General features: G+C 38.8%; 1 protein-coding gene across 2 annotated transcripts in view; it reads right to left on the bottom strand.

Moving 5' to 3' along the window:
* Nucleotides 1-1502: 1502 nt before the first annotated feature.
* Nucleotides 1503-24723, bottom strand: part of MAP3K5 (mitogen-activated protein kinase kinase kinase 5) — a 295163-nt gene continuing 271942 nt past the window's right edge. For both annotated transcript variants that reach the window (XM_056126083.1, XM_056126084.1), the window contains exons 24-29: nt 23161-23266; nt 14365-14632; nt 7551-7663; nt 5005-5117; nt 2972-3048; nt 1503-2260 (exon numbers count right to left, since the gene is read on the bottom strand). In XM_056126083.1, coding sequence (XP_055982058.1) covers nt 2200-2260; nt 2972-3048; nt 5005-5117; nt 7551-7663; nt 14365-14632; nt 23161-23266 — 738 coding nt within the window. In that variant the 3' untranslated portion in view covers nt 1503-2199. The remainder of the gene's footprint in view (nt 2261-2971; nt 3049-5004; nt 5118-7550; nt 7664-14364; nt 14633-23160; nt 23267-24723) is intronic.

Below are 24723 nucleotides of genomic sequence, written 5' to 3'. Positions count from 1 at the left end.
AGTCTTCAAATAATCCTATGAGGAAGGTATGTTATTTCTATCATAGCAGGAAAAAAAAAAAAACTAACTCTTGGAGAAGTTAATTTGCCCAAGGTCAAAAGAGTTAGTTTTGCTTTAAGTCAAAGTACTTAAGACACCAAACTAAATGAACAGTGAATAGTAATAATCTTATCAACACCTCTGTGGAAAGGCTCTCCATTCATACCTCCAGAAGTTACCTGAAATAAGGAGATGGGACTTGACTGTTAAGTCAGCTGGTAAAGGGGCTAGAGCGATAGTGCAGCGGGTAGGGTGTTCGCGTTACAAGCGGCCAGCATGGCCGACCTGAGTTCGAAAGTCAGCTGAAGAACCTTTAAAAAAGATCTCTGTGGCTACACCAAGAAACTAGTAAGTTTTTCTGCAGTGGTGGCATCTATATGTTATGAAAAGCTCCAGAATATTTTAACATAAAGCTAGATTCAGACTGACAGAAACTATTCAAGTGCAGATTTTATGTGAAGCTTGGACCATAACAAGAATGCCTTATTTTATGAATAAGACACAAAACTCTAACAAAAGATTAATGCTGCTTGTCTGGGATATATTATGCATAATCAAAGAATAGAGGAATATTTCCCCATATAGATATGGTAGGAGGAGGAACCCAAGGTTTTAATTTAACCCATATAATTAAAGAGTTGAGAGAAGCGAGAAAACTTGATTGTATAAGTGATCCAAAAGAAACAGCCAATAGGACTAAAGAGATCATGTGTGGCTTAATAAAAAAGTTACCTTTGAGTTTCAGTAAGAGTGAAATGATCTATTAATTAATTTACACCTAAAAAAACTTAGAAATTTGCCCATAGGATGCAACGGGAATCCCTGGCCTCAGGAATAGGATATAAAAAAAAAAAAAGAGCTGCAGTTATATTTTTCTATTTGAATGAGAAAGTATTGATGAGTTTTAGTATACTCTGACACAATGTAAAAATATTGTATCTTGATTTTCACATAAAGATGACTACTCTTATACAGTATTGTTATAATATAAGTCTTACTGTATGAACAGCACATTACTTTATCCTGCAGGATGAACAGATTCAAGATAACTTGGGCTGGGGTAGGAGAGATAGTACAGCAGTTAAAGCTCTTGCCCCACATAAGGCTAACCCCAGTTCATTACTTGACACCATATATAGTCCCTTCCCCAACCCCTAAGCCCACCAGAGTAATCCCTGAACCTAGAGCCAGGAGTAAGCCCTGAGCACTGCCAGATATGCCCTGAAAACAAATGAGCAGAAAGTTAACTTGGACCTCAAGAAAACTATACTGACTTTCTTTCATTCACTTTTTCTTTATCCTATTTCTTACCATACTCCCTGAGGATCCAACTAGGTATCAGTTGTGCTTTGATTACTTTAAATAGAGGATATATTCTATTTAAAGGTGCATATGAATCACCAGAATTTTGATACAGGATCTAGCTTATCCAAACAAAATAATAAGACTTGATCAAAACCATATATTGAGAGTCTCTTTACTTTTTAGAGTAAATATGACACAATAAGTAGCTTTAGAACAAGCTAACATTACTATGATTCACGCAGGTGCAACTGGTACAGTTCAGTAGTACATAAATGACTCAAACCAATAGACTATAGGCAAGAAACTTAAGTTACAAAATATAGTAAATATAACAGTTAGTACAGATCCATAAGTAAAAACATTGTTCTCAGGTTCTGCACACTTAACAAAAAACATCAACTATACAATAATCAAAACTATGCTTCTTTACTCAGATTGTCAGAGCATATTATAAGCACATATAAGCCTAAAACAATTATGGTCACATTTTGGTTTTGTTCCAGTGATGCACAATCACATGAAATATTACATCCTTTGTGTGAAATAAACATTTGGTTGAAGTGCAAATGGCTGCTGATTCTTAAAATAATTCCATAAAAATGTTTGGACTAAAATAATCCTCAACATTCAACACTCTAATGTGTAGGATTATTTGGAATGTCCGAATGAAGTGTCCATATGAATTACAGAAATAGAAGCAGTTAGGAAATTTCAGTGTATTTTTTTTAACATGAGTAAACAAATACTGGATTTAAAGTGCAGCTTCTTTCTCCTCTCACTTTGATTTTCTTGCCCTAAGAAGATCAATTCATTTGTAGAGTCTTCACACAAGGTTGGAAACAAATTGAGTGACAGTCACATATTCTTGTCTCGAAAGTCAGAGATGGCCTTCCACAGTGTGCAGAGAATCCCTCCCCTGGAGAGACACAAGAACACAGTGAGAACATTTCTTCATTGGCAACCCTGCCCTTGAAACATAAAATGTTCTTAGTTCTTTGCTTTCAGCTACTCAGATCAGAACATGAAGATCCAAAAGTCTTATCAACCCACTGTATTCTTTTTGTATATATTCCTCACCATCTCTCCATGATTTTCCTTTCCACTCCTAAAAAACTACTAAGTCCCAAAGCAGCATTTTAGATATTCAACACTTTTGAAATATTTTTCAAAGGTGGATATTGGTGATTCCCATATTTGCTTGGCCAGATGGGAAAAAACTAACTACTGTAAGAAAATATATCAGACTCTACCAAATATCTGGATGGCCAATGGGCACCTCATCCTAATATGTCTAAATACAGGACAATCATGACTTGAATTAGGGCAATTAAAGAAGCTTAGAATACCTATACAATCAGAGCTAGGTGTCAAGCCAATTGTACTAGTTTATTTGCATATGCTAATATGAAAATATTGGGCAATAGCATACTAAAAGCCAGCCTGGTTCCTAGTAACGTACTTAGAGCAACTGAGAACTAGATAGCTCTGCTCAAGATAGCAGAGTGAGTTTAAACACCAGAGAACTAACGAGAGAAAGTTAGGGACCCAGTCATGGCATAAATGTTGACTCCTTGATCTCAATCAGTGCTCTTTCCTTGATGACAACCGACAAAATGAAAAGTGATACCTTAGTTTCAGGCATTTTAGATCCTCCCGCGTGACACAGAAAAGGATATCTTCTAGTGAGTAGCGCTCAGTCACAAACTGCACAAACATAAAATATATAAGAGTATGAAGCTTTATACACTTATAATAAATAGCAAATTCTATCTATAATGTAAATATTGGGTTGGAGCGATAGCAAGCAGGTAGGGCATTTGCCTTTCATGTGGCCAACCCGGGATCGATTCCTCCGTCCCTCTTGGAGAGCCTGGCAAGCTACCAAGAGTATCCTACCCGCATGGCAAGGCCTGGCAAGCTACCTGTGGCATATTCAATATGCCAAAAACAGTAACAAGTCTCACAATGGAGATGTTACTGGTGCCTGCTAAAACAAATTGATGAACAACGGGAGGAGAGTGCTACAGTGCTAATGTAAATATTGGTAATAGTTAAAAGGAAAGGAAACTAATTTCCTAGAATTTTTAAGGTAAAGGCACCTCTATCACAAAATAATTACAAAGAACTACATTTTATGTCTTTCAAATGCAAAAAGAAATAAGCAACACAGAATTTCATGGTGGTCTTCTAAGGAGATTCCCTTGTTATTACACTTACTGCTCACAAGATAACAGTAGACGTACTGTTATCACAGTCTCTAATGGTGCTGTACTATTTTATTTTTCTCAAGTGCATAATCTTGAAAAGGTATTCCTTCTACTTAGTTTATGAACTAATTTTCATTAATAAAAGGTACTATTCCATAATAACTATGATTACAGTAATTCCATAATTACTATTACCAGAGTACTAAATTTATTCATTTACTTTGTTGTTTTAGGGCCACACCCAACAGTGCTCAGGGCTATACTCTGTGTTTAGAGGTCACTTGTGGCAGTGTTCAGGGATCATATCAGGTGCCAGAGAGAAAACCAGAGTCATTTCCATTCAAGCCACCTTACTAGTTCTCTGACCCCAAAACACTGAATTTAAACTGTGGCTTTTAATTTATGATCTAATATTTTTTAAAAGGGAAGTGATTTTCAGGATTATCAATTATTACTCCAGAATTATGCAACACATCAATATAACATTGTACTGTGACTCAGTAAAGTTTGTGGAAAGAGCCCAAAGCAGCAGAAACATGCCTCACCATATGTGGGTTTCATCCCAGGTCCCCACACATCTCTTCCCTCACCTAACTGGTATAACACTGGTGGCCTCTTTGTACAACGAGTCAGCTCCGCATTGCTGGGAGTAGCCACAGGACCTATTCCCCAGAACTGTGGGAAATGACCCTTATAGTTGAGGATGGTGATGACAATATGATACAATGTCTTAGTATGCATATGTATATAAATATAGGTAATTTTAAAACAAATGCTATTTATGCTAATTATAATAAAAGTCTATGAGGAGTGGAGATTATTATAGCTAGAGGCAGGTTTATACAGAACAGATTTGTTTCTGATATAAGGTCACGAGTGGGATCTATTTTATTAAGTAGCAATAAACAGCTGCTGCCCAGTGGAATCTAGTAATGTTGCAAGAGATTAAAAAGTTAACACAAAGAAGAACCAGTAACTGAAGAACTTTGTCCTTTTGGTTCCGTCTTGATTTTTCCTACTGTTCTGTTTTTTAGTTCAAATACCTAAAAATCCACAGGGATTCTGAACCATTCCATTTTGCTTGCCTTATTATCTTTGCACGGTATGCATCTCTATCTCTGAATTCTCCCCTTCTTATTTGTCTTCTTCCCAAATACAAAGAGATGAACAGTAGACTCCAAACTATTCCTTCAGACTCCAGCCCATTCATCACCTTCAAAAGAACCTCTCCCTCCCTCCCTGTGTCTCTAACACTCAATACCACTTTTGCAAAGAAATTTCAGGGCATAATTATACTTCTATCTATAGAATACTTGATTATCACCTGCCTAGGCTGAGAGCAGCGCTGGGTCTGAGTTGCTCACCAGTGTTAACTGCTGTTCTTTGCACCCAGTCATACTCAACTAATGAAATGAAGTGAAACAATGCTTCTTCCCCAGATAGCTTTCTTTACCTGACGTATAGTATAATCATCAGCGCCATTTTCTTTCAGCCAATCAATAAGTTCAGAATCTTCGATATCTGTACCAGGGAAACTTAGGTGACACATGGGCAACCCAGGAATATCTGAAACAAAATTGGAAAATGAGGAATGCCTCAGGTTATCAGAAACTCTCTTAATCAAAACTATCAATTCTTTTAAGGAATTTTGCTCTATCAGAAAACAAATAGAAAAAATGATACTAGAGCATTATTTATAGTATCTTTTAGATGGCAAAAGATTACTTAATCTATTCATAAATGGAGTACAGAAATAATGTAATGATATTGCAACCTTATATAATTTTAGTTTCTTTTTTGGGTTTCCTAAGTACTCAGGAGGCCTCAGGATCCCTTTTGGCCATTCTCAGCCAACCAGGCCAATAATTCAATGTGGGGACCCAAGGGCAGGATTTCCCAGACCAACCCAGAAGTACATGGGGGACTCCAAGTCCAGACCTGGTGGTATTCAGGGGTCTCCTGAGCTGTACCTGGCAATCTTCAGGGGACCATGTGGTGCCTGGAATAAAATGGGTTGGCTACATGAAAGGTGTGCAAGGCATGGACTGTAATTTGTACTATCTCTATGGCTCCAATTTTATAGAGTAAACTTTGTTGGTACGTTTACACAATGGAATACTATGCAACTGTTAGGAAAAACAAAGTCATGAAATTTGCTTTTAAACAGATGGACATGCAGAGTAACATGCCGAGTGAAATTAATCAGGAAGGAACAGATATAGAATTACTGCATTTATTTGTGGGATATAAAAAAATAGTATGAGACTAATATCCAAGGCCATGGAAAACAGGGGCCAGAAGGACTGATCAGTGGTTGGAAACTTGCCACAAGTGTGTGTGGGGCAAAGGGCAGTTAGGATAGAGAAGGGACCAGTATGACAATAATAGTTGGAAATGATCTCTCTGGACAAGAACAGAGTAGGTAAAGGGATATACATGATAACCTTTCTGTATCTGTATTGCAATCCATAATGCCCAAAAGGGGAGGGAGGGAGAGAAAGGAGAGAAAGAGAGAGAGAAAGGGAGAGAGAGAGAGAGAGAGAGAGAGAGAGAGAGAGAGAGAGAGAGAGAGAGAATTAAAGTGCATGCCATAGAGGTAGGTGTGGGAAGGCAGGAGGGAAACTGCGGACATTGGTGGTGGGAAATGTACACTGGTGAAGGGATGGGTGTTGGAGCACTGTATTACTGAAACCCAATCATGAACAACTTTGTAACTGTGCATCTGTGATTTAAATAAAAAATTAATGAATTAAGAAAAAATTAATTACAAAAAAGTAAATTTGTGCATCAAAAAGGTCTACACTGGGCCAGAGATAGTACAGTGGGTAGGGTGCTTGCCACTGGCCTGGGTTCCCTCCTTGGTATCCCATGTGGTCCCCAAGCCAACTGGGAGTGATTCCTGAGTGGTGATCCTGGAGATACCCTGAACACCACAAAAACCAAACAAACTAAAGTCTACATTTTTTTTATGTAAGAAAGACTGAAGTGATTAGCATAGAACCATATAATTATAATAATCTATTTATAGATTATAATGACAATAATAATCTATTTACCACTATTTTCAGTAATATACAAGTTATCTCAAACTGACTACATACTATTTTTATTTTTATTTATTTTTTTTTGCTTTTTGGGTCACACCCGGTGATGCACAGGGGTTTTTCCTGGCTCTTCACTCAGGAATTACTCCTGGAGGTGCTCGGGGGACCATATGGGATGCTAGGAATCAAAACTGTGTTGGCCGCATGCAAGGCAAATGCCCTACCTGCTGTGCTATCGCTCCAGCCCCTATATACTATTTTTAAAGATTCTATTTCACTCCTCAAATTTCTCACAAAATAATTCTTCAAAGTTGTAATCTGCAACTTTTTCAAAAGCTGAGATGTAAGTGATATAACTCGGTACTTTTAGTGTAATCTGTGACATTTCGTTACTATTTCTTTACTCTTTTTAAGCTGTATCGAATTATAAGAGGAAAAAACCTAGAATACACAGAACACAAGTGCAAAATTACAAAAATATTATTTTCTTGTAGTGATCTTTAAAAAGAAATAAAATCTAGAAATTTTTGGAAAGAAACCACTGAAAATCTGATTTACTATGACTCATTTAATTTTTACTGCATTCATAAGAAAGAACAGTATGCTACAGCTAAGAATTGGCTATTTTTTTTTTTTTTTTGCTTTTTGGGTCACACCTCGTGATGCTCAGGGGTTATTCCTGGTTTGGCACTCAGGAATCACTCCTGGCAGTGCTTGAGGGACCATATGGGATGCTGGGAATTGAACCCGGGTTGGCCACCTGCAAGGCAAGTGCTCTACCCTCTGTGCTATCACTCCATTCCCATAGAATTGGCTATTTTTTAAAAGTATTTCCTACTTGCAGCTGTGGTACAAGTGACAGATGCTGACTAAATTATAGAATAAAACTGCTTGTTGGCTTTCTCAGCTTTCTGTGGCAGCCAAGTTGAACAAATTGCTTTAGTATATTATTTACCTATTGGTTGGGATTTAAGCTTCAGGTGCTTAATTTCTTGTTCTTTTTCCTCAATTGCTCTGTGAAGGAGTGCTTGTAATTCCTTCTCTTTATGAACTAATTCTTCTAGTAATCTGCAAAACAAAAAAATAAATAAATAGTAATATCAGTTGATAGGATAGTAAAACTGGAAATGATAGCAAATGACCTTCCAGACATGGATTCTCAAGCCATAAGTATAGATAAGTATAGATACTTATAAGCAATAAGTATAGAAACCCTTGGGATTTTACTGAAATAGAGATTTTGATCAAGTTAGTTGGGGGCAGGGAAGAGTCTGAGATTATAATTTTCTAAGAAGCACTGAACTGATTATTCATCTTGCTGGTTCAAAGATCTGTATGTTAAATTGTAAGATGGCACTGTGCTTCCACAAAAGATTCAAAACTTCATTCATCACTTTGCCAAATCTTCAAAGATACTTCCCTATTGTTTCATGCACACGTGTGTGTGGTGGCTGTTTGTTCCAAGTGGGGATCTTCATGAAAAAACTGGATTCGGCAATATATTAATAAATGCAAAGAAGAAAGTCACATTTTTTAAACTATGAAAAATTGGTCACCTACGGTACCTGCAACGTACCCATGCTCCATTAAGTTAATGACTATTGCTCGGATGGATTGTTATCATTGCTCTCATTTCTAAGTGGGGCTGAAGTGGTGAAAGAAAAACTGTGTTCTGAGAACATTTGGTTCCTACATCTGATGCTTTTTCTGCAGATATTATTTATATCATAATTCTTGCCCATGAAAGTTTTACTTTGCAACTGAGAGTCAACTGGTAACCCACTCACTATTACCAACACTTTTCCTTTGAGAAAACATGCCAGTTTATAAATAGAGACCATGATTTTTTTTAAAGGAAACACTGTCTTTGAATTACTTGGATTCAGAATGATAAATTAAGATATACAGGCATTAATAAGATCACATAGATAAATGACAGCTTACTCTAGAGTTATATTTGTTTCATTTTACGGGAATTGCTGGATTTAGCTCTGCCTTGCGCGCAGCTGGTCCGGCTGAGCTGGGTTTGATTCTGCTGCCCCTCTCGGAGAGCCCGGCAAGCTACTGAGAGTATCTCGCCCGCACGGCAAAGCCTGGCAAGCTACCCATGACGTACTCAATATGCCAAACACGGTAACAACAAGTCTGATGATGGAGATGTTACTGGGCCCGCTCCAGCAAATCGATGAATAATGGGAGGACCATGACCACGACCATGACTGTGACCATGCTGGATTTAGCTCAGGAACAAAATTCACTCCTAAAGTTTTATTTTTGCAACAGTTGGGTTTTTCAGAAGGCAGCCTGGTACAAGTGAAAGACAGTCTTCAGTTTGTGTCCTGGTTCAGTCCTGTACTTCCTGTGTTTACATGACAAATTACTTAATGCCTCTTGGCTTCGGTTTTCTTCTCATTTGTGAAAAGGAAAATGAAAACTTCCTGAAAGGATTACCTTGAGCACAAAATGGGACACCCTGGGTAAAGTGCCCCTCTCAGGGCCTGGCCTTTACTGAAAGCTTTCTACTCTCAATGGCAGTTGCAGTTTCACAAAGGGTGCTAGCCGAGGGGTTCCTCGCCTAATTCCAGTAGTTCTATTCCCTCCCTACATGACATAAAAATATGAGTCTCTAATCTAGCCTAGGAAAATGTATTCGAGCAGAGAACATAGCAAAATTGGGACAAAAGAAAGACAGAAGGCAACCAGCTAATGTGGTTTGGGGAAAATTTGTTGCACAGGGCAGGGAGAGCTCAAGAGGATAAGGGCATCGTGTTTTGCAAGTGTGAGGTCTGGATTCAGATCCCCAGCACTGGAGAGTCTCCTGAGCACTTCCAGGGGTGATTATGTGTACTGGGTTGGGAGAACCCCTCAAGAGCCATGCTGGGTTTGGTCCCCAAAACAAAACCAACTAAGCAACCAAACCAAACAAACAAAAAAATCAGGCTGTTTAAAGAAAACTTCAGTGTAACTGTTAGGCAGAATTGAAAGCAAAAGGGAAGCTGAAGAATAGAGGGAGGCTTTTGAGGTGTTTTGTTTGGGGGGGGGTCACACTCTGTGGTGCCCAGGGCTTACTTCTAGCTTTGCAGTCAAGAATTACTTCTGGTAGGGCTTGGGAGACCATATGGGATGCCGAGGATTGAATCCAGGAGGGCTGCATGCAAGGTAAGTGCCCTACCCACTGTACTATCTCTCTGACCTCCTAGAGGGAGAACTTTACCTATTCTGAAGGGTGAGTATTCAACGAAATAGCTAGAAAGCACAATATGAATTTTCAAGTGTACTTTTCTGGGGGTCTGATATATATTTTTGTTTGCTAACTTTAATGTATAGAATAGAGATGGCATGTTCTTAGTGATGTGGTTGAGAATTTACCTATATCTGGACTAAATTTCTTTTTTAATCTTTAAAAGTAATATATTGGCATTGGAACAAGGTATTGAAAGGGCACTTCATTCATCCCAAATCCAACTCTCAGAATTATTTAGAGAACATAGCCATTCCTTCCATTATATTTTTACTTAGAATTCAGTCAGTAGGGAAATCCTTTAAAACTAAGTGATTTCCTGCCTCACTGTTTCAGAAGTTTGGCAAGGATCTGCTATGTGGTGAGTTTTTTAAACTTTGGTGAGAATGGGAGGGGAGGCAGGGAGATGGGTTGGTGGGAAATTCCAGAATTGCAGGATAAGGAAACAAGATAACTAGTCAGCTACTTCATGGATTAAAACATTTTTTTTTTTACACTTTTTATTGGGGCCATACCTGGCTGTGCTCACAGCTTACTCCTAGCTCTGTACTTAGGAATCACTCCAGGCAAGGCTTGGGGGATCATGTGACGTACAGAGGATCAAACTTGGGTTGGCTGTGTGCAAGTCAAGTATCTTCCCTGCTATACCATCTCCCCATCCTTGGACTGTCATTGCATTAATGTTCCAACTCCTTTTGTAAAGTGAGTTTTCAGAACACTATGTAAGCAAATCATATGATGCTACAGTCATTTCAATACTTCCTGTCATTCAATATTACTGTCCATCCAAAAATGGATGGATAAACCTCAAAAAACCATCCAAAAGAGCCGGATAAACCTCATTACATTCATAAAAAATAAACTTAAGTTAAGGGGTTGCTGAGATAGCTCAACTGGCTGAGCACATGTTTTGCAAGTGGGAGGCCTGGGCTTGGTATGCAGAACTATATGATCCATACATACTAAGTGAAGTGTGTCAGAAAAAGAGAGTCAGACATAGAAGGACTGCACTCACATGTGTAATATAAAATAACATGAGACTGACACCCAAGGACAGTAGACACAAAGGCCAGGAAGATTGCTCCATATAGTTGGAAGTCTGTCTCATGGGGGGGGCGAGGGCAGGGGAGAGAAGGCAGCTGGAATAAAGAAGGGATCACTAAGAACTTGATGGTTTGATGGATTGGTCGGGATGGGAGATGTATGCTGAAAGTAGATAAAGGACCAAACATGATAATCTCTCAGTATCTGTATTGCAAACCATAATGCCCAAAAGTAGAGAGAGAGTATGGGGAATATTGTCTGTCTGCCATGGAGGAAGGGGGAGGGTGGGAAAGGGGGGGTATACTGGGAAGACTGGTGGTAGGGAATGTGCAGTAGTGGAGGAATGGGTGTTTGATCATTGTATGATTGTAACTCAAACATGAAAGCTTGTAACTGTATCTCACAGTGATTCAATAAAATAAAAATCAAAATCAATTGAAATTTAAAAACTATTATACGATCCATGAGCACTGTCTGAAGTAACCCCCAGTTACCAGGCCTAAAGTATCCCCCAAGCACTGTTGGGTATGGTCAGAACAACAAAGCATCAGATTTTTAACACAAAGGTTACAAAACTTTCCTCAGGACACATGAAGGGTGGGGTGGGCAGCTGGTGACTAGATCAAAGGAGTTTGAAAGCACATGCTTTACAAGCAGGAAGCACTGGGCTTAATCCCCTGAGCCCAGAGGAGCACTCAGTACTGCTGGGTGTGGCCCCTAAACAATCAAGACCACAAGCATTTCCTCTAGGCTTAACTTGCAATATGTAGATTTCACTGTATCAAGTCATATTCAACTGAAAAACTGAAGCCATTACCTTTCCCTTATCATTTCTTAGCACTTGTGCTAAAACAACTACCCATATGTCACATCATGTGACAAGAGTCTTGTTCCTCATTTTACTTTTTCATGGGTGAGAGAGGAGCTGTGGGAGATACTAGTAGAGAAAGAAGGAGCAGGCCTGGGTTCAAGTGTAGCACTGTAGCACTGTCCTCCCAATGTTCATTGATTTGCTCAAGTGGGCAGCAGTAACGTCTCCACTATGAGACTTGTTACACTTGTGTTTTATATACATATATGTATATGTATATATGTATACATATATACTTGTGTTTTCAATATATATATATATTTACACTTGTGGGTTCAAGTGTAAATATATGTATATTGAAAACACAAACATTTTCATTATGTTTCAAATGCAAGTGCTTACTAATGTGACTGAAAAATAAAATGTAGGCCTTGGAGATGTACCACAAGGGTTAAAGCACAGGACTTGCATGTGGTCAGTGCTGGTTCACTCCCAGCACCACATACCTCCCCAAGCATCACTGGATAGAGCCCTGGAGAACACTGTGCCAAGCAGTGCCAGAATGGCCCAGGGAATCCCCAGCACTGCAGGGCGGGAGTAACACCACATTTACGATTCTTGGATTGATTCACCAGTCCAGCTGGCTGGGAATCACCAGGAGGGCCTCCCAAATAAGTAAAATGAAATGTGGTGAATTCTAGCCTTTTCAACAGTGACAGGCATTTGTGGAAGCAGACCCTCAGCGGGCACCTGATAGTCTCAGGGGAGGGGAGGGAAACAGTGGAGAGGAGCTATCATGGGTAAGGGCAGCTGTGGACAGGGGGTCAGTGAGGTGGGCTGGGAAGCGCTGCGATGGCTAAAAAGGAAAAGGCTACATTTAGGAGACACAGACTCTACTTACATATGCCAGTTTATGTAGACAAGGTTTTAGGGCAAAAGAAGCAAATATTCCAACCTTGGTATATAAAGCAGCTCTACTGACTGTATAATTCTAATTGGAAGCGGTAAGCAGCAGTGGGGCTGGACTAAAGCAGCAGTAAGTAACTTCCATCCTGCATAGACCAGAGGTAGGAGTATAAAGCAATGCCATTGGTCATTTGAGAATGGCAACAGAGAGTTAAGCATCTACTCTGTAGATTAGATTGAGAGTCATGACTGGCTGACTGTTTGAGAGGAAAAAAGAGTGACTACAGGAATTGGCAGGAAGGTGCAGAGAAGAAACACGAAAATTATTTTCCACTAAAGTGGCAGACAATGCAAGTAAGGGCTGAGTTTCAAAAAATAAGATTGAGATATGGAAGTCTAAAAACCAACTTTCCCTTTATTTGAAACTATTTCTCTATGCAAATCATAGAAAATATGACTGGATTTACTTTACACAACCAAAATTTATGTTTCTGAATAATGGATGAATTTTCTATTTAGTTTATAATTAACATCGTATGGAATCTCAACTTTAAAAACATAACTTTATCACTAGCAGAATTAAAATTTTCAGTTAATGTTTCTAAATATTTGAACAATATTTTAACATAGTCATCAAGTCAGTTTCTTGTATGTCAACTGTAGCCAGCACAGGAAGTTGTAAATCATAAAGATTCAGACCTTGAACTGTGCTAACCTATGTGGAGAACAGGAAGTATTTACTGTTCACTTAATAACCTGATCATGTGAGGTTCTATGGTACCTAAAATTCAATGAAAAACTCAACCCAGATATACAGCAAAAATCATAAATGTGGTGGACTGTTCATCCTTTCACTGTTTTTATTTATTCTAACATGCAAAACTTTGACACAATTAATTTTACTTCCTCAAGGTTCTAAATATACTACAAAGAATTTTATACCTTATCCATTAGGGCTGGAGAGACTACTCAAAGGGCTACTGCACCTATATGCTTTGATTCCCAACAATGCAGGGTATCCTGAGCACTGCCAGGACCATTCACTGAGCAACAAGCTAAGCTGGGAGCAGCCCTCGAATAGCATGAGGCGCAGCCCATACAGCAAACTAAAAAAAAAAAAAAAAAAATGAAATATCTGATTCACTAAAAGTAAAAAGAACAGAAGTCTTCCTCCCCTGAAAGAATTTGTTACTCCAAATCATGGTTTTTAAAACATAGGTTTCTGCCAGTCTCTCAGCTGTCAGAGGAACATGCTGCTTTGCGTTTGTGTTCAAAACAGCTATTGAGCTTATAGCTAAGTTGCTCTGAAAATGTCAGTGCACTTGAATGTAAACAAGTGATCAAAGAAACAACACTGAAGGACTGAAATGATAGAAGAAGAAAATGTACCTTATTAGAGATTAAGCTCAATCTCTTTTGTTTTACAAAGACATTAAATCAAGTTCACATGATTCGGGACAAGAGAATCATATTTTGTATTTTCTGTGGACCAAACTTTATTTATTTATTTGGTTTTGGGGCTACACCCAATGATGCTCAGCGATTATTCCTGGCTCTGCACTCAATGGAAAATTGGGGATCAAATCTGGATCAACTGTGTGCAAGGCAAGCACCTTACTGCTGTGCTATCTCTTTCCATATCTGTGGACCAAACTTTAAAGTAGACCAAAAACCCACGCATTTTTATAAAAGCAAGTAAAACGGACTCTTTTTGAAATACGACTTTTATAAAAGCAACAGTAGGACTTCTTTAGAAATAGAACTCACCTATTGGTTTCAATCTTCATCCTTCCCAGCTGCATGGTAAGTGACCGGTGAGCACTCTGAGAATCATGAGACACAGTGGAACTGAGTGTGCTCACTCCTGAAGTAGCTACAGTATCCTCCACTACAGCCGGGGCAGCAGCTGCAGCCGCAGCGTGAGGTCTTCGTGCATTCTGGTTTGATGGCTGTTCCTCATGGTCATCTTCTACATCCAAGTCTTCTTGATCAGCAGTGTCGCTCTCAGAGGCTAGGCTAAAATGTGGCCTCAATTCTATGAACAATTTCAGTAAAAGAGAAATGATTTTCATTATCTTAGTTTTTTTAATGTCATTTTCCCTGTTCTTAGTAAGATGTTTATTCTACTTTGCTTTGTTCAAAAGTGAGGATATATTTTTGAGCGTTATTTAGATTTGGTCTTCCAGTGAATGTGCAATATTCATAAACTACATAGTCTTAGGATGTTCTGCAAAACAAGAGCGGCATGCCTTCCCTGTACATAAGAAACATGGGAAGTATGCCTTCACAAAAGCAGTTATATAAAAGTCTGTGAAAAATACAAATTTTGTTCAATGGGTCAGGAATTTAGTACAGGGAGGCAGGGAAATGCCAGACCCTGTTTCAATCCTCCACACCACATGGCCCCCAGAGCATTAATGGGATGGCTTTGGAAGCCCAAACACTGGTGGGGTGGCCTCAGTGGTCCCTGACACTGCATGGTCCAAGCATCACTACATCCTTGGACCCTAGCACTGAACTGCTAGCATGATTGCCAAGGATCACTGGAGAGGCTCCTGCACCCTCTGTGCATCACTTGGAAGGTTGAAATAAAAATAATACTATAAAAAATTTTTAGAGCAAGTAAAAGTTTATTTTTGGATTATATACTATCAGGTAACAGCAAATTCAAGATGCAAAAGAATCAAGTCTTTAAGCATACTATAGACATGAGTTCCCCAAACACTTTAGATCTCAGTGTTTCTCTTCCCATTGGAAGATGCTATAAATTGTAACTAGTTCTCCACATGGTGCATAGAGAAGGAAAAATGTTCATGACATGAATATAATCAGGGTAGCAAAAAAGACTAGACCAGGATTTTATATGTTATGATACGTAGGACATTCAGGGACCAGAGGACTCATGGAGAGTTTGATAAAAGTTAACTGATATTCTTCCTGGAAGAAAAGCACATTCATACAACAACTTTTGTTTATAGTTTGAGGCTCACAGATTATTTAAGGCTTATCCTGAGAGTCTCAAAAATCACAGGTTAAGAGTTCTGTGTTGGGGAGGGGGCCGATGGGAGTAAGGGCTGACTCCACCCCAACTCTCCAACAGACCCAAGACAAGACAAAGGCCTTGCTGCCCACCCCCAAGGTGACTTCTCTTTCCTTACCTTAGTCTAGTTTGCTATTCTAACTCTCTGGAGATTGCCTCTCTTCTTCAGAGTCTCTCTGCTGTCTACTACCTGGCCCTAAAAACTGAAGCATGGAACTATAGCTTTTCTGTTTTCTTTTTCACAATTCTACTTACTCTCCATGGATGATCTAAAAAATCTGCTGGGTAGAACCCTGGTGGTACAAAGCACAAACAGCCCAAAAACTCTGGTCAGGAGCAGTGGCTTATTCAGCCCTACTGCCCCACTTCTGATGGGAGAGCTGCAGGCCCACTGAGTGCTGCTTGGAAAGTTCTCCACCAAATCTGTTCAAGTATCGAGAAGGCCCATTGAATGACAAACTAGCTCTAATCATCTTATCTCCAATACCTCCTAGGTTCTGGACAGGTACTTCAACAATCTAAAAAATAACTCATCTTTTGCTCATAGTTGTGGGAAAAAAATCCCTTCTTCAGGGCCAGGATACATAGCCACAACTTACTCTACCTCTCTTTATTTAAGAAAAATAATTTTTTGGGTAGTAAAAATGAATTAAATAAAACTTACCATCTTCACTATTTCTAAGTCCAGTGGTATTAAGCATACTCATGTTGCTGTGCTACACACAGATCTGCAGAAAGTTTTTATTCTTAGAAAACTGAAACTCAAAACTCTTTGACAACAGCTCCCCATTTCCTCCACACATTGAATTCTTGGCAATCACTATCCTATTTTTTGTTTTTATGAATCTGGTTACTAAAGATATCACAGATAAGTAGCGTGTTTTGTGACTGTCTTTGTTCAGTTAGCATAATTTTCTGAAGAGTTTTGAAAATTCCTTTCAAAAGTTGAATTTGTCATTGTGCATTGTGTTGTTTATATACTTGTTTATTCATCTGTCCATTGATGGCAGGTTAGGTTCCATTTAACTCTTTGCTACTGTGAATAATGCTTCTATGAATATGAGGGTACAAATATCTCTTTAAGTTCTTTCTTTGGGGGAATCCCAAGTGGCACCCAGAGGACCTGGTAACCACCCCTGTGAAACTTGGTGAACAGGAAAGCAGCTAAATGCAAGAACTTGATGATGCATTGCTTTTTCATCTGTGTGGTACCCATGACCTTTAGGGCCATCCCAGTGATGCTCAGGGGGTCACCAGAGCTACACCTGGTGAAGCACAAGGAAGCCAACCTATGCTGGGGATAGAACCCCTGTACTATCTCCCTGGTCCCTGCTTTCTTCCATCCCACCCCACTGCAGTGCTGAGGGGCTAAGGGTTAAACCTAGCTTTCATTCATGCAAGGCATTTACTTCTACTTTGACCCACATCTCAGCCTCTGAAGTCTTGCTTTCTTTTTTTTTTTTCTTGCTTTTTGGGTCACACCCGGCACTGCTCAGGGCTTACTCCTGGCTCATGCACTCAGGAGTTGCTCCTGGCGTTGCTCGGGGGACCATATGGGATGCTGGGAATCGAACCTGTGTCGGCTATGTTGGCTGCGTGCAAGGCAGACGCCCTACCTGCTGTGCTATCAGTCCAGCCCCTGAAGTCTTGCTTTCAATCCTTTTGGATACATACTAAGAAAAAGAATTGTTGGATCATATATCTATTATAAACATTTTTTTGAAACCACTATACTATTTTCCAAAATAGTATAGTGGCTTGGAAAATACCAACTGCTTCTGGTGTTTTCCAAAACAGCACCAAATAAAGGTGTTGGGAGGATCCTCCCAGGATGGGAAATGCATGTGAAAGTAGACTATAAACCGAACATGACTGCCACTCAATGCAAACCAAGGACCCAAAATGGAGAGAGAGAACAAAACGGAATGCCTTGACTAAGAGGCAGGGTGGGATGAGGGGGATGGGTGGTGGGAGGGACACTGGGATCAGTGGTGGTAGAAAATGGGAACTGGTGGAGGGATAGGTACTTGATCACTGTATAATTAAAACCCAAGCACAAAAATTTGTAAGTCTACAACTGTACCACATGGTGTTTCACTAATAAAAATTAAAAAAAAAAAAAGAGTTTCCCTTTATCTAGCTCCTCATCTAATATCTCTTTAAGGTTAATCTAATACAACCTATACTCTGTTTTGAGCAAATCTCTTTTCTTTTTTCAGAATTACATTTTATACTTTAATACAATTTATAATTTTATTTTATAATTATAATTTATAATTACAAATCTATAGCAATCACTACATAAAATCAGGTACTCCTGTTTTATATAAACCCAGCACCAATTGTTGAGGCTAAGACATTTTAGGCTCAAGAAACACTGGAAAGATGGAAGCATTATTTTACTAGCATTTACTTCTAGAGGGAAAAAGTAATAAAATTATTTAAAATTACTTTTAAAAAGTATAGGTTTATATTAAAATGGAACATAATATTAGGCCTTTTAAGTTAAAAAAATATTCTTAAATTTCTCTTATTGCCTCTAACCTGGGCTGGAGCTATAGCACAGCAGGTAGGGCATTTACCTTGCACGTGGCCGACCCAGGTTTGACTCCTCCGTCCCTCTCAGAGAGCCCAGCAAGAGTCTGGCAAGCTCCCCTTGGCATATTCGATATGCCAAAAACAGTAACAAATCTCACAACGGAGACATTACTGGTGCCCGCTCAAGCAAATCTATGAACAATGGGAGGATAGTGCTACAGTGCTACAGTACCTCTAACCTGGACATCTTTGTTTTTGTTTTGGGGCTATACCAGTCAGTGCATAGGGTTACTCCTGGTGCACTGTTTGGGGGTCACTCCTCGTGGTACTTGGGCAACCATGAAGTCACTGGGGCCAAACCAAGACTCTGGCACACTATGTATACAATTAGCCCTTTCAGCTACCCACCCTTCCCTTCCTGACCCTAAAATGAACTTTTGAAAGCCACTTAAAAATTGTCTATAATCTCACTTCTTGGAAGGAAAATTTTTGATAGGTTGTATTAGTCTAATTATTTTGTTTTATTTTATGGGCATCACCTGGTGATGCTCACTCAGGGATCATTCCTGGGGGTGCTCAGTGGACCATAAAGATGCTGGGGATCAAAACTGGTTCAGCTGCATGCAAGACATGTGCCTTACCTGCTGTATTATCTCACCAGCCCTGACACTATTATTTTTAATGCCTCCATTTAGTCGGCCTAACTCTGTATACTTTAAATTCTTATGTACAAATTAACTAAAAAATCCTCTCAAATAATTTGAAGAAAGTTAAATTATAAATTAATGAACTTCTGTCTAACTTTGGTCATTCCTGGTTTTAGTGTGAAATATGCAAATGAGATCATCTGGTCTTTATCCTCAAGAACTAACAATGTAAGGGAGAACTAGAATGAACTTACAGAAGAATTATAAGAACAGATAAAGAAAATATCACTGTCACCGTCACTGTCCTCCCATTGTTCATCGATTTGCTTGAGCGGGCCCAGTAACGTCTCCATTGTGACAACTGTAACTGTGTTTGGCATATCGAATACGTCACGGGTAGCTTGCCAGACTTTTCCTTGTGGACGAGATACTCTAGGTAGCTTGCCCGGCTCTCCGAGAGGGGTGGAGGAATCGAACTCGGGTCGGCCATGTTGGCTGCATGCAAGGCAAATGCTACCCACTGTGCTATCGCTCCAGCCCAAAGAAAATATAAGATTTTTTAAAAAGTTTTTTTTTCTTTAGCTTTTTTGGTCACACTCAGCGATGCTCAGGGATTACTCCTGGCTTTGCACTCAGGAATTACTCCTGGTTGTGCTTGAAGGACCATATGGGGTGCCGGCAATAGAACCTGGGTCGGCTGCGTGCAAGACAAATGCCTTACTCACTGTTCTATAGCTCCATCTGAAAATATGAAATTTTAAGTACAAATTAATGCTACAAAAGTATTTCAGAAGACCTTAGTTATGGTCTTATCTACAAATATAATTCACATATACATGCATCAAAATTTATTAGAGACAAATAAAGCATATTTGCAAAGAATGAATTCCATTGGTAATTTACTCATAAATTGATTCTTAGAAGAAGAAAAGTCTAAGAAGTAAGAGGGAAAGCTTAGCTGAGTGGAGAAAGGAGAATAGGAAAGGGGGTTAGGTGTTAGAGAGGCAAAAGTTGGGCTGTTGACCCAGTTCCCTCATAGAAGAATAAAAAGTAGTGGGACTGTCAGGAGAGAGCTAAATTTTGGGAGAAAGATTTGGGTTCTTCATAGTGTTATGTTTCCAGGTTACCAAGATGCAACCAAACCAAACTGTATTTCCATTGCCACACAAAAATAACTAAACTAAGTTTCTCTAGCAGTCTTGGCTTCTTCCGAAATGCAATCTTAAACTTGTCAACGAGGAGACCCCTAGTCAGCACTAGTGAGGTAATCTGCCTGACATAACTCCCCAGTCCTCCAAAAGGAGAGGCCTTGCCACAACCAGTGCTCTTTTGGCCGTATGAGGTTTCATTTTTTCTTCTCTCTTTTGTCTTTGCCAAATGAACTGTCTTTCATTTTGTACAGCTCCTCTGAGTCCCTTTGAGCTGTAAGACTGAATGGTCCTGTATTCACAGATTAATAAATAGATCCAAATAATTTTTTACAATGTTCTCAGTTAAATTATATTTTTAATAATAATAAAACAAAAGGGCTAGAGCGATAGCACAGTGGTAGGGCGTTTGCCTTGCACACAGCCAACATGGCCGACCCGAGTTCGATTCCTCCGCCTCTCTCGGAGAGCCCGGCAAGCTACCGAGAGTATCTTGCCCACACGGCAGAGCCTGGCAAGCTCCCCGTGACGTATTCGATATGCCAAACACAGTAACAACAAAGTCTCCAATGGAGACGTTACTGGGCCCGCTCGAGCAAATTGATGAACAACGGGAGGGCTTTAATAAAACAAAAAGTTATGGCAATTTAAAAATGATAGTTAAATAGGAATTATGCCAGCCCTTTTCCCATTGGTGAAGCCTGTGTATTCTGTTTGAGCATGAATATTTTTATCTTTCTCTCCATTCATATTTATCTAAGTAGATTTTTAAAAATAAAATTATTTTGCTTCAGTAGAAAAGATAAATATATTTGACTTGTATTTTCACTTGTATTATCAAGTGTGCTTGTCTTGCTCCTAATACTATTTAAAGTAAAAGTTGCTTGAACTCTTCTCTTCCTTTTAGTATTATAGGTATTATGCTGACAAAAAGCCTGTCTGTCTAAGTTCTGCCACATGGCCTTTCTATGCTCATTATTTCTCCATTGGCCACCAACAATAATAACGTACTTGAGGAGAAACAACAGATACTCAATCTTGCCAAATACATATTCTTGAAAAATGAGAAAAACAGCTGGAGAAAATAATAAAACTCTTAACGTGCTCAGAGTGCTCTCTTTAGAATACTACCTTAATTTTTTTAAATTTTGAAATAATTTTAGAATCATTGAAAAGTTGCAAAAACAGAAGAGAATTTTCATTTATCCTTTAGCAGCTTTCCCATCTCATAAAGCTATATAGCTATACTACCAAAAATTAGGAATTAACACTGATACCACATTATGAGCTGATGTAGACTTATTTGAGTTCTACCAGATCCCCCACAGCTGTCTTTTCTCTGATCTGAACCCCAGGCTGCACTTAATTGTCATGTCTCCTTAGTCTCCTAATATTTCTTTCATCTATTCTGTTTGAGTAATGGCTGTTCATTTTGCACAGTGTCCCTCATTTGGGGGTTATCAATGTTTTGTCATGGACTTGCCTATCATAACCTTATCTGAGACTATGCACTTTTGGGGCAAGAATTCTCTAAAGGTGATACAAAGTGCATCATATATGAAGAGGTACATGGTGCTGATGGATCTTACTGCTAGTGATTCTACCTTAGTCACTTGGGTAAAGGGGATATCTGCCATGTTCCTTCACTATAAAGTTCTGTTTCCCCTTTGTAATGAATAAATACCTGTGAGGATATGCTTTGTAATGAATAAATGTCTTGTGGGGACACCATTAAAATATCCTATTTCTTATAACTGTTTGTCTTAAAATTTTAACAGGATAGGATAGTCCTTCCCTGTAGTTATTACTATTGTATTGGAAATATAAAATTGGTGCAACCCTGATGGAATATGAAAATTCCTTTAAAAACTGTACCTCATGGTGTCTCACTAATAAAAAAAATTAAAAATATATCTACTATATGATTCAGTAGTTTCACTTTGGGTACAAGCTCAAAGGAAATGAGAACAAGACATCAAAGAAATATATGTACTTCCATGCTTTTTTCAATATGATTCACAGAAATGGAAAAAAAAGCTCAAATACCTTATGATTCAGCAATACCATTCCTAGACTGACAATATCCTAATTATACAAAGGGTATGAAAACAGTAATTTGAAAGGATATCTGCAACTATCTACTTACAGCAGCATTATTTACAGTCACCAAAACAATGAATCAACCTATATGTCTACAAAGAAGTGTAGTATGCTGGTCAGAACGATAGTACCAGGGTGAAGACGTTTGCTCTGCACACAGCTTGAACCCAGTTTGATCCCCAGAGCCTAATATAGTCCCCTGAGCACCACTGAGAGTGATCCCTGAGCACAAAGCTGAGTCAGGTGTAAAATCTGAATACCTGCATAACTTTTAGTCTGAATGTGTGTGATTAGAAGACCGTGGGGTGAAGGCATAATCCACCTAGAGGGAACAAGTTCAGTGATAGTGAAATGTATATTTTTATTTCATTATGTATAATATTTATTGTTGTTTAAAACACCAGTAACTCACACAAAATCAAGCCAGATATTCTGAGAGAAAAGAAGAAATTCCATAACCTGGAAAGTTTGATGGTGAATTAAAAGTGAGTTTAAAAACTGAGTTTTTATTATTTCATATTTATATTTTTAAATGTTTTCATTAGAAGTACAAATTAGTGCAAGAGAACATGTTTCTAATGTATATGCTAAAACAATTGATACCTAGTTATGAACAGGGTGGAAATGTCTTATGTAAACAATTTTATTAATAGGTAAAATGTGAACTAGCTTGGAAGTTTGCCTTAGGGTATAAATATATCTCTCATCCCATAAAAACATGTTTCTTCAACACCATCTCTGCAAACAGAGCTAAGATCTGTCTCAACCAGTGATTTTCAAATCTAGCCAGATTAAAATGACCTGGAAGTTGGATTAAAATCAGATTCCGGGGCTTTCTCTGTAGCAGGCTCTTACTCAATCAGCCTGGGAAGGGATCTGAAACCATACTTTACAAGACTCAAAGTACAGCAAGTCCGGAAGCGTGGGTATAGATAGCTGCATACTGAAATGTATATGGATTTGAGTGACTTATCTCATTTTCTCTCGTTGTATCCAGATATGTTCCATAAAACAAGGAAGCGAGTTGCTACAGTAAACATTTTGTTTGTGTGCCACTGCTCAGACCAAAGAGTTATTTAGTATTTCTGACCTGGCACCAGAATGGTGATAGCTGTCTGCACCGCTTTTCTGATGATACTGTCTAAAGCAAACATCCAGTGTGGCTTGATATTATGATTCCGAAGAACTTTATTGACCTGAAGAAACAAAGCAATATTTAGTCTAATTTTTAAATGCAAACTATCTAGCAAATAGATATTTGTAAGATATCAACAAAAATAATTAAAATCTTTCTCCACCCTTACTGGTAAATAATTTATGTCACAGGGAAACAAAAAATTGTCAATTTTAAAGGAAAGTCCAGTGTCTCCTATGTAAGCAAATGGGGTAAGTTGTTTTTAATGAAAGGCAATCATGTTAAATAGAAATGTTGCTTCTTTATGACTCAGAACATGGAGCTTCCACTCTGCAGGTGGCTACAGGAGGGAAAAAAAGAATCCAGCAGGACTCAGAAATAAACATTGCTCTTAAATGTCATGACACTGCTCTTTAACACAGTCAGTGCTTCAGCACTCCTTGGTGAGTGAAAAAGCAGGGAAAGGGGGAAGTTAGCAGCTATGTGCATCTACAGATTTGCCACAATCCTTTCCATCTTTTTTTTTCACACATTCCTTTCTTTGTAAACAGAGAAATTTTTTTTGCAAAACTATTTCTAAAAAGCCTTCTTTCAAATTCTGTATCCAAGAGTACCTTTTAAAAATGACTAACAATATTTCACATATCTATTGAATAGATATTGAACTGTCCTGTACAAAGACTAAGTGGATTACACAGAAACTTAGAGAATATAGTGACTTGTGAAAGATTTTAATCACCATGATTTTAAATCAGGGATTATTTAACTGTAGCACTGTAACACTGTAGTCCCACTATTCATCGATTTGCTTGAGCAGGCACCAGTAACGTCTCCATTGTGACACTTGTTACTGTTTTTGGCATATTGAATACGCCAGGGTAGCTTGCGAGGCTTTGCCGTGTGGGCAGGACACTCTCAGTAGCTTGCCAGGCTCTCCAAGAAGGGCGGAGGAATCGAACCCGAGTGCAAGGCAGACACCCTACCCTCTGTGCTATCGTTCCAGTCCATTATTTCACAATTATTATTTAATAACTGTTAAGACATCTCCTATGTAAATTAACAAATACATTAGGAGGGAGTTAATTTTGAGAATTTGAATCACTTGTATCACTTGTCATTTCAATATTCATCGATTTGCTCGAGCAGGCGCCAGTAATGTCTCCATTCTTTCCTGTAGTGTGTTAGTGTAGCCCAATGGCATCTGCTTGCTCTAGGAACACAAAAAGCCTCAAACCGTTTGTTCAGGGTTTTGACGAAGAAGTCTGACCATCTCATAGGTGGGTGGCCATGCATCCTTTTGGCATCCCGTGGAATCCAGTCAGTAACTGTTCTAGTCCAGCGGTTGTTTCTAAATTGTTTTACGTGTCCAGCCCATGTCTTGGCAAACAATACAGCATCCCTGATTCTTGATTGTTGATGGAGGTCGAAACTCCGGATTCCTTCTCTCACTTGAGTGAAATGTGATATTCCAAGCATAGCTCTTCCGATTCCTCTTTGGGATACCCAAATAGCGATCTT

The sequence above is a fragment of the Sorex fumeus genome, unplaced genomic scaffold, assembly GCF_029834395.1.
Source record: "Sorex fumeus unplaced genomic scaffold, SorFum_2.1 ptg000061l, whole genome shotgun sequence".
Classification (NCBI taxonomy): Eukaryota; Metazoa; Chordata; class Mammalia; order Eulipotyphla; family Soricidae; genus Sorex; species Sorex fumeus.
Note: the sequence above shows the minus strand (reverse complement) of the source record. Positions and strands in the feature narration are given on the sequence as shown.